Consider the following 11783-nt stretch of genomic DNA (forward strand, 5'->3'; position numbering starts at 1 on the left):
AATATTCGATACTAAACGTCTCTGTTTTATTGGTAGATGGTTGTCAGAACAACAGCAACATGCACCACTTCCATGACATCAGCATCAAGTACTAAACCAGACAGTACTGCATCTGTATCCATGGCAACATCAATTTCCATGCCCGCACCAACTGTCATGATTGATGCAGGTGTATCAACAACTTCAAATGTGGTTTCCATGGAGACAAAACCAGTGTCCCCCAGTGGCAGTTCTTTAACATCACCACCAAGTAAAGAGAGTAAGTATTTTATAGGCCAAGTAATATGAATAATGTGGAAGTCAGATGACTTTTCTATTTCAGCCCAGCAGTATGTATATTATAGATGTTGGATGAATATTCTATTTAAGATACCATAGACTTCTCATAGTGTCCAGCAGTGAAGTCATGTGAACACCACAACCTATTAGTATTAAAAGATTTTAGAGATAGAGAATATCATAGCAGTATTGTTATCCATGGTACAACATGGACAAACGGAAGTGTTGCAAACAGGGAAGGTAAACAAATGAATTGGATATGTATATTGGCTGTCTGGTTGGTTGGCTGGTTGGTTGGTTGGTTGGTTGGTTGGCTGGTTGGCTGGCTGGCTGGCTGGCTGGATGGTTGGTTGATTGGTTGGTTGGTTGGTTGGTTTGTTTGTTGGTTGAATGATCAATTGATTGTCTGATGTTTATTGATTGATAGATACAAGAGATAAAGAGACAGTGTCTTCAGAATATACAGCCACAAGTTGTAGTGTACAGGTAAGTTATACAAAACTATTTTATCATTTTATTCAGACACAATTCTTTAACAAAGCTTACTTGGAATGGTTGATCATTCAGCTGTAGTGAACAGTGTTCTGGCATTTGGCTGGTTGGTTGATTGGGTGGGTGGGTTGGTGGGTGGGTGGGCATTGGGTGAGTGGTTGGTTGGTTGGTTGGCTGGCTGGCTGGCTGGCTAACTGACTGACTGACTGACTGACTGACTGACTGACTGACTGACTGCTTGTGTGATTGAGTGACTGGTTAGCTTGGCTGCTTACTAACTTACTTACTTCTCTATATGGCAAACCAAATCCATCAAAAAAATTTACATGTACTTTGCAAAGTTTTGAAACGGGAAGAAACAGACAAAATTGTACAAGACTGGACCATTGATGCATGTATATGGTTCCCCTCTTATTAACAACATTTCAAAAAAACTCTTAATTTTTTATGTCCACACATATTTCAAGAACTTGAACTTTGAACTTTGAACTTTACAGGGACGAGAAACAGCTGTTGTAGCTGACTCATCAGATGACCTGTGGTTTCTGGAAGAAGATGGTCACTTTTCCGTGGAATATGAAGTGGAATCCGATGCCAGTGAAGGATATTCCTTTGGAAATGATACATCTGAGACAGTCGATAGTGATGCATCAATTGAGGTGAGACAAACAGACGTCAATTTTGGTTTTATCCTTTACTCTATTGCTTGGATATATATAAGTCACGCGCACCAAAGAAGAACCCTATAGAACACGTCTGAAAGATAGAATAAGCATAGTTAGATATTAGGGAATGTAAATAATTTGTTAATTCCATGGGGTTCCAGCGGTCTGAGATGGAAATTGATTTCCTCCTCACTACACTATGAAACTGTCATACCTTGATACACAACAACAACAACAGTCATCTCTCATGTAGGTTCATCCCATGTTCTTATCAGTTTATTTATGTCTATATCCATGAAAGTAACTTGTTGTATACCCATACTGTATTTGCATACTGTATTTGCATATTCATGAGATCATGTGACATGTAATAATTTCCCCAAATTTTCTTACATGGGATTTCTTTACTCATTTTTATATTCATAAATTATACATATTCATAGAATAATTTGCATATTGCAGCCAGTTCATCAACAGTAATTTGCATAGTGATAAAGTCATTTGCATATAAATACATGATAAATATATGTATAGTGTCTTCTTATTTCGCATATTGGTGAATCAGTTTACAATTGATGATAAATTATTATTTAGGTGGACTGACATCTTTGCGATGGTTTTATTTTGACAGGAAGTATACGAAGTCTTACAACTTTGTGATGAAGATGATAATGATTCCTGTTTTGCTGATGACGACAGCAGTGATTCTGACACGGAACTCACTGATCAGGTAGGCATGACAACCAATAGTTCAAAGGTGAAAGGTCACTGACACAATTCACTGATCAGGTAGATATAACAACCAATAGTCCAAAGCTCTGAGGTCCAAAAATTGAAATTAAAAAGTGTATTGATTACCAATCACATTTCTTGATACAGTTGTTTAGTCAAAAGTCATTGATGAAAGACATTTATTGATTGGATTTTGAAAGCTATACTATTTTTGTTTGGCCAATCAGATTTCATGATAGCTTTTCCTGTTGGTCATGTTTGTTTAAAATCAGATGATGTCATTAGTGTACAAGTGAACTGAATATGTTACCTTGGATACCAATGCTTTTCATAAAATCTCAGACATAGATGTAATATTTAGTTCTTATGCCAAAACTTTGCTATAATACATTATTGTCCTCTCATCATAGGATAAATGGACTTGTACGGAGTGTTCAACTTTGAATTCACCGATACGTAGGTATTGTATACGTTGCTGGGCACTCAGGAAAGGTTGGCTTCCAGACACAGAGAAGTTAGCACAACTCAGAAATATTCGAGAGAAAAGAAAACTCCAACGATCAATTTCAGCTCCAGGTAAGAACAATGCATATTAAGATAATATGCATATTCATAGTGTCATTTGCATATTAAGATGATATGCATATTTATAGTGTCATTTGCATATTAAGATGATATGCATATTCGTCGTGTCATTTGCATATTTTGAGATCATAAGCCATTAGATTAGAACCACACAACAGAGGACCCACTGTCACACACTTATGTAATCTACCACATTGAACAACAATATATTTAGTTTGCACCTATCTTAGTAAACTGAAACCCTGGTTGCCACAGTCATATTTATAGTGTTATTTACTAACTTGTTGATTAAGTATTTTTTCCATTCATTAAAGTGGCCATATGGATAAGGATTGGGTATTTATTTTAGATTTTTTAATTTATCAATAATTTTATCATGCCATCCTCCTTGAAAAATCAATGTGAAACAACATTGACCAAGTCTGTGTGTGAAACTCAATACATTGCAAAAAGCTAAAACATGTGTAAAAAGTACGTACCATAATTTGCAATTTACTGAGTTACAAACACAGACTTGGCCTATGTTGTTTCGCATTGGTTTTTCAAGTAGCAAGCCATGATAAAATTGTTTTATAAATTAAAATATCCAATATAAATACCCAATTCTCATCCATATGGCCACTTTAAAACTTTGTGTTGGAAATTTTGAAAAGTTTATACTACAGTAATAAGGCTAATACCAGATAGTTTAACGTATATAGTATTGACTGTGATTTTAAAATAGCTTAGTTTGAAATGTTGTGATAATTAACAGTTCAACTTTCTGTAATTTTGTTATCTTTTCTGCTGTTATCAGATGCTATCTTACATCAGTCTTCATCTACCGTTGCTAGTAGCAACAGCCAAGCAACATCATTCCAAGATGGCGTACCTGTTATGAACTTGACAAACTCCATGTATGCAGTGACAGTCACTGGAGGTGATGAACCAGATATTGGTAAGTTTGTGAATGATCTTGTCATAGCAACTATGTTCACATCCTCATTTTTCATCATCTGGAACACCCACCTGTGAGAATTCTGTCAAAACTTTCAGTCAACCCAGCTGTATAATTGGGGACCTGGTAGGATAGAGGTTGCAATGTGAATGCTTTAATCCTATGTGTACCCTAGTCAACCCAGCTGTATAATTGGGGACCTGGTAGGATAGAGGTTGTAATGTGAATGCTTTAATCCTATGTGTACCCTAGTCAACCCAGCTGTATAATTGGGGACCTGGTAGGATAGAGGTTGTAATGTGAATGCTTTAATCCTATGTGTACCCTAGTCAACCCAGCTGTATAATTGGGGACCTGGTAGGATAGAGGTTGTAATGTGAATGCTTTAATCCTATGTGTACCCTAGTCAACCCAGCTGTATAATTGGGGACCTGGTAGGATAGAGGTTGTAATGTGAATGCTTTAATCCTATGTGGTTTTAAAGGCTGCAATGGATATAAACAATTGTGGTACATACAGAAAATGCTTTACTTTGGTGTTATGGGTTGTACTTGTTATGGATGTGGTACATACAGAAAATGCTTTACTTTGGTGTTATGGGTTGTATTTGATATGGGTGCTATAAACGATTGTGGTACATACAGAAAATGCTTTACTTTGGTGTTATGGGTTGTATTTGATATGGGTGCTATAAACGATTGTGGTACATACAGAAAATGCTTTACTTTGGTGTTATGGGTTGTACTTGATATGGATGCTATAAACGATTGTGGTACATACAGAAAATGCTTTACTTTGGTGTTATGGGTTGTACTTGATATGGATGCTATAAACAATTGTGGTACATACAGAAAATGCTTTACTTTGGTGTTATGGGTTGTACTTGATATGGATGCTATAAACAATTGTGGTACATACAGAAAATGCTTTACTTTGGTGTTATGGGTTGTACTTGTTATGGATGCTATAAACAATTGTGGTACATACAGAAAATGCTTTACTTTGGTGTTATGGGTTGTACTTGATATGGATGCTATAATCGATTGTGGTACATACAGAAAATGCTTTACTTTGGTGTTATGGGTTGTACTTGATATGGATGCTATAAACAATTGTGGTACATACAGAAAATGCTTTACTTTGATGTTATGGGTTGTACTTGTTATGGATGCTATAAACAATTGTGGTACATACAGAAAATGCTTTACTTTGGTGTTATGGGTTGTACTTGATATGGATGCTATAAATGATTGTGGTACATACAGAAAATGCTTTACTTTGGTGTTATGGGTTGTACTTGATATGGATGCTATAAACGATTGTGGTACATACAGAAAATGCTTTACTTTGGTGTTATGGGTTGTACTTGATATGGATGCTATAAACGATTGTGGTACATAAAGAAAATGCTTTACTTTGGTGTTATGGGTTGTACTTGATATGGATGCTATAAATGATTGTGGTACATACAGAAAATGCTTTACTTTGGTGTTATGGGTTGTACTTGATATGGATGCTATAAATGATTGTGATACATACAGAAAATGCTTTACTTTGGTGTTATGGGTTGTACTTGATATGGATGCTATAAATGATTGTGGTACATACAGAAAATGCTTTACTTTGGTGTTATGGGTTGTACTTGATATGGATGCTATAAATGATTGTGGTACATACAGAAAATGCTTTACTTTGGTGTTATGGGTTGTACTTGATATGGATGCTATAAATGATTGTGGTACATACAGAAAATGCTTTACTTTGGTGTTATGGGTTGTACTTGATATGGATGCTATAAATGATTGTGGTACATACAGAAAATGCTTTACTTTGGTGTTATGGGTTGTACTTGATATGGATGCTATAAACAATTGTGGTACATACAGAAAATGCTTTACTTTGGTGTTATGGGTTGTATATTTCTGATATTTAAATTTGTTTTTGTACATAATTTCATGTAGTCGTAATTGTTCTGTCATTTCCATGTTTGTGCAGGTATTCCAAAACAACCGATTATTCCACTTCAACCAGTTTCAACATCTGATGACAAATCCAGTGGGAAAGGGGACGATTTTCCTGACAGTTCACCAAGTCATGCTGAGGGGCGCTATTCCAGTAACGCACATATTGATACAGCCATTGGTCAGAGAGAAATCCGGTTATCGGAAGATGAAGCTGGTCTGTGGCCGCACTTTGCACACAATGCATTACCTGCACAACAGAAGGCAATCAATCTCACAATGAGATCCGGGATCGGACAGGATATTCCCGACACTGATCCAAATGATATCGACAAAGCTTCCATCGTCTATGCCGTCTTTGGGAAAGGTGATGTGCCTGATACTGATCCAGCTGATGTTCCACACTCACCGGGAACAGGATCCGGAAGTACACCTGGACCAGCAGTGACACACTGTGTCAAACGCTCTCTAACTATGGAGAGTTCTCCTGAACGCTTGCCACTCAAGAAGAGAAAGACTAGCAGAGATAGTTTATCACCGGAGAAGGACAAATCAGAAGCTGTTGTCTTTGATTCACCTGCTAATGGTCACAGAATGTGCAATACACCTGGATATTCCAGTGCACCTGGGTTTGATCAGCCAGATGTTGGCAATGGTCATTCACACAGTGAAAGTCATGCAGTACCTGAAAAGAGTCGAGGTGGTCTAGAAGCTGTCAGAGACAGTCCATCGCAACCACCTCTCAGGAGAGAGACTTCCCAGAGTACAATGTCACCACCGTCAGAAGGTGAGTCATACTCCCAGCATGCAGTAGGCTATAGTCTTAGAAATACGCCACCCAAGAGAATTAGACTAGAAGAAAGAGGTGACTCAGGTATCCATTTGAGTTCCAGTTCAACATTAAGAAGTGAAAGTGCAACGCATGGAATGAGTCGCTCACCTGAACATCTGTCTCCCAGGTTGACCTCACCAGTGACATCACAAAGTAAGCGACCTGATCTCTCACCTTTGACACCAAAACCTTCAACATCTCACGAAAGTCCTTCAGAACATGCGAGTCAGTCAAGTTCGCAGCAAAGTGACAGCCGTGCATTCAGTGACCTGTGTATGATCTGTTTAACGCGACCCAAAACTGCAAGTATTATCCATGGAAGAACAGGTCACCAAGTGTGTTGCTATTCGTGTGCCAAGAAACTACGTCGCCATGGCAAACCATGTCCTGTCTGTCGACGACCAATTCAACTTGTCATCAAGAACTTCCTTGTGTAATATAAATCATGTGACTTACATATTTATTGACTTTTGAACTTTGAACTTTGAACCATTCATGTTTTCTTTTAGTTCAAAGTTGAATTAATTTACTATATTTAAAAAGATTATTTTTTTGTTCTTTCTTATTTAATTACAAATGGTGCTGTTAATATGGTCATCAAACTCTCATTACAAGCACGTCATTCAATGATAATTGTTGAAAATGTCTCAAATTATTATTTTTTTTTTAATTTCTATAAATTTTATTCAAGAATACAATGTATAATAGGAGTACACAAATGTTTAAACAGATCTTGTTTTGGAGTAAAAGTTTGATGAAATGTTGGGTTTTTATAGATTTGAAATCTCTAAGTTTGAGATTCAAGATAAACTAACATCACAAAGTAAGTAAGGTAGAAAGTGTGTCAAAATAAATCATTATTCCATTTTGCCAATCATACTCCAGCTATGGCCAAACAAAGAATTGTTTCTGGTCAGGACATTTTGTTGAAAGTGGTGCGACAACACAGATTTGTTTTCGTTATTATTTATTTGTAATTGTCAGAGCTGTCACTACATCTACTATTTATGGCAGTTACTGTTCATTTTATTTAGTACTTTAAAGCAAGTGTGTATGTGGGGGCAGATTGGCTGTACAGTTGTCTTCACTGAAGCAATAATTAATGTAGGGAGCATTATTTTTGTGTTTTCCCCGGATCTCCAGACTGCATGGGCTGGACAAACGTTAAAATAAAAATGAATGCAGGGGTATTTAATTGATGCATGTGCTGTCCAGAAACAATTCTTTTCATTTTTTTGGCCTAACTGTTTCAAAGTTTTTATTTAGTTAACATGTTTACATCTAATGAAAAGTGAGATCAAGTTTTTTTACGTTATATTTTATTATAGGTTTTGGTTAAAATTGCTATTTTCTTTTCAGTAACTATATATAATAAATTGTACATCAGTGTATAAAGAAAGAGATTGAATATTTTTTTGTTGATTTTCACCTTCGTGACGAGATAAGTGTGGAAAAATAACATCATTTAAAATATTAGTTTAACCATTGTAAGTACACTCATTTCTAGCAGTCTTGTATACATAAATTACATATCAAATGAACTGATTTGCATGAAAGTTTACATAATGAAGTAATTTGCATAAACTTAGATAGTTCATGGAACAGTTTTCAAACAGTTTTACCTGGCATGTAATATGCATAACTAATTATGTAATTTGCATAAACAAAGTTTATGGAGTAGTTTGCAAACCACTTACATAGACACAATATCATATAGTATGTCTTTAGTAAACATGCATAGAGTTTACTTGGTGGTATGAAATATGCATAAGTAATTAGGTAATTTACATAAACATAACATGGCAATTTGCATAAACAAATAGTTTATGGAGCAGATCACAAAACAGTTATGAAGACACATAGTATTCCATTAATAAACATGCATACAGTTTTACCTGGTTGTATAAAATATGCAAAAGTATATTAGGTACTTTGCATAAATAAACTTAGTTTATGGAGTGGTTTGCAAACAACTTTCATAGATAAAATATATAGTATGTCATTAGTAAACATGCATTGACTTTAACTTGGTTATATGAATTATGCATATGTAATTAGGTAATTTGCATAATTCCACTTTAGTTATGTAGTTTCACACTTACATTAATAGTAACTGTATATATGCAGTGAATGTATAAACACCAATTCGATAACTTATTGCAAGTATTTTTTTCAAATAAAAATAAGTACATGTTATGCAAGAAAGTACAAGATTGAAATCTAAAAGTTTTCTCTTTATGGCATACCTCTCTTCCCTGTCGTTAAATGGGTGAGTCCGGTTTACCTTGCAGGATACAAAGGACTGTTCTAATATGCAGGATAAAATAGGGATGTCGAGTTATAGCTGAGTGTAGTTATGTCTGTGCAATAAATAAGATGAATGGTGACTGCTTGGTGTATTTAACCAGCAACTTTTATTTTGATTCTTATATTAGTGTAGCATCCCATCAGGTCTATGTTTTAACTTGTCTTCTGTTGTAGTGACTATCGCCCTCTAGTGGCAGTGTATGATATAGATAGACCTTGTTTCTGACGTAGATGGCGCTGTTCATGTAAATTGTTTGATAGACCTTGTTCCCAACTTACCTTCTTATTCTATTTTGACTGAAGCATGAAATAAAATGTTATTATGGTTACTGAGAATTGAATACTTCAAACTTTCAAATGTGCATGTTGCAACAAAGTTTTAAATGGTGTTTCTCAATGAATTATAATAAAAAGTTAGCTACAATCGATGCTGTACGATAGAATATGGCATCCATCATCAAATATTTGGAGTTTACTTTAGATGCAGTGAAAGTGGTACAAGTTGACTTGATACATTTTGGGGGGTGGGTGGGGGTGGGGGTGGGGGTATTAAAGTGGCTGTATGGATTAGAATTGGGTATATATTTTGGATTTTTAATTTATAAACAAACTTTACTATGTTTGTCTACTTGAAAACACAATGTGAGATAACATAGACCAAGTCTCAATAGATTACAAAATGGGTAAAAACTTTGTTGTTGTACGTACAATACCAAACATTCTACATATTTTTTATTGTTTTGCAATTTATTGAGTTACAAACACAGACTTGGTCTGCGTTATTTCACATTGATTTTTCAAGCAGACAAACATAGTAAAGTTTGTTTATAAGTTAAAAATCCAAAATATATATCCAATTCTAATTTATATAGCCACTTTAACCCTTGCCCAAACAATGGCTGTTTTTAAAAGAAATTAGAATCTCCTTTATTTATTTCCCAGAATGCCTCACTACAGTGTACAGAAGGTATTCTAAATTGATAACCAGATTTGCCGGGTTTTTTCATAATTCTCATTTAGAGAAGTCATTCAATGTACAATGGATAAATACAGCTAAGGTGAAAGTAGCCTTGCCTTTATTCCACTGAATATCCATGCCCTGCTACTGTCAGAATTCAAACCAGGTATTCAAACATAATACATAAACAACAATTACAACCCGCAAAAAAACACCGGTGCATTTGCTTGCATGTGGTAAGAGACAGGGTTCATGCAAAAATATACAATGTAATTACATTGTTGTGTCAGTAACTTATCAAAGCATAAACACCACAGGAGCCCAGATCCCATGACTTGATCTGTTTACTGATAGAACACTACATATTATAACATTGAGTACGGCTTTTAATGTTACATTATAACTTCCACAGATATAACCAAACTGATATGAACATGTGTCGACCTAAATCAAAGACACTCGCTGTTGTTTTTGTATGAGTTGTATTGTTGTTTCAGGCTATGTTATTATGTCATTGTGTGAAGTCTTTCCTTGACTCATTTCATTTGAGCAAACACACCAATGTCATTAGTGGGTTGTAGTATACATGAATTGAGAAGTCAAGGAAGTTCCTTCTAAGCAATCAAGTGTTCTAATGAAACCTTAAAACATTTGATTGTATTGGCATCAAAGACAGACATTAACATTGTACTAGGATAGAATAGTAAACTATAATTACTTTGGAATGATAAATTAGAAATAATTGCTACGTTTCAAGTCATCTATAACGGTACATAATCACACAATGATTTAATTATTCAGCGTTAATGTTTATCTTTGAAACTGGCCAAATAATATGTCCGTAAATTGATGGTAGTTGGTATCCTGGGTCCCCCTGTTCATGATGTATCTCCTCTGTCTGATATAGATGGCTTCCTTTACTTTATAGTTCAACCACTGGGTCCTGGCCTTGGCTAGGACCTTGTGTAGATAGACATTTATAATGCTGAATAATAAAATAATTGAGTGGTCCAGATCTGCAGTAGATCAAAACGCCACATATATTTCTAAATTACGTACCGTTCCAAAGTAATTACATTTTATTGTACAATTGATATTTAATTTGGAACCAAAAATGATATATTCTCCATATATTATGATAGGTTTGATGGAATTATTGTCATCTTTAGTCGAGAAACAGATAATCTCAGCTTGTGTCATTTCACTGTTACTGGTAATGTTAGACAAGTTTGTGGAAAATTCAATGAAATTTCTCCTTATTCCTTCAAAACTCTTGTTAGTTCATGTGATAAATCTTTGTTAAGAATTTGTGACATTTTGTTGAAAGTTTTTGTCAAATACTCCCTAAACTTCAGAAATAATTACTGGTTTTGGCTAAGATAATGTTACTAACTTGATGGCAATAAAGAATTAATATGTTGACAAATATTTAGAACTGTTTGTGAAAATAATTTTGATAATTTTCCACATAGAATGGCTAGGGAGTCAGTCCTTTTTAACTGAATGGCATGAGACAGTGTTTTTGGTTGGGGGTCATTATGAAAAGCATCATTTTGAAATGGGGGGGGGGGGGCATTTTGGAGACCACGTGAAATAAAGGAAGGGTCATCTTTGTTAAACAATAGGGATTACAAAGTTGTGTGCGGCCACTTGGGGGCGCTATATAACCAATAATCTATTCGACCTTTTCTAAAATTGAGAGTAATCGGAACCACATATCTTTTTTATTAGGCTAAAGTAGAACAAAGAGGAAAATAGTGTTCTTGTTTATTTCTATAAAATATCCGGGTACTGTTTCATATTTCACTATTTCGGTAAATTTATATAATTTACTATAAAACCTAGGCCCACAAGTTACTGTAGTGGACACATTTCAACAAAGTTGTGTGCACTTAACATTTCACAAAAGATGATATATTCACGTAAGTTTGGTCAAATAAGGCGAATATATCTAAACTCTTGCCATGCCATAACATTGTCTATGGCCATGGATTGCCTAACCATTACAGGCAGGGTAGAAAAAGATCAAACATCG

At 35.1% G+C, this 11783-nt stretch overlaps 1 protein-coding gene across 3 annotated transcripts in view; it reads left to right on the forward strand.

The window, feature by feature from the left end:
* Positions 1–9280, forward strand: part of LOC144452596 (uncharacterized) — a 30908-nt gene extending 21628 nt beyond the window's left edge. For all 3 annotated transcript variants that reach the window (XM_078143719.1, XM_078143720.1, XM_078143718.1), the window contains exons 7-13: positions 37–259; positions 707–765; positions 1269–1430; positions 2068–2166; positions 2579–2744; positions 3550–3690; positions 5686–9280. In XM_078143719.1, coding sequence (XP_077999845.1) covers positions 37–259; positions 707–765; positions 1269–1430; positions 2068–2166; positions 2579–2744; positions 3550–3690; positions 5686–6920 — 2085 coding nt within the window. In that variant the 3' untranslated portion in view covers positions 6921–9280. The remainder of the gene's footprint in view (positions 1–36; positions 260–706; positions 766–1268; positions 1431–2067; positions 2167–2578; positions 2745–3549; positions 3691–5685) is intronic.
* The last annotated feature ends 2503 nt before the right edge of the window (positions 9281–11783 follow it).

Source organism: Glandiceps talaboti, chromosome 23, assembly GCF_964340395.1.
Source record: "Glandiceps talaboti chromosome 23, keGlaTala1.1, whole genome shotgun sequence".
NCBI lineage: Eukaryota > Metazoa > Hemichordata > Enteropneusta > Spengelidae > Glandiceps > Glandiceps talaboti.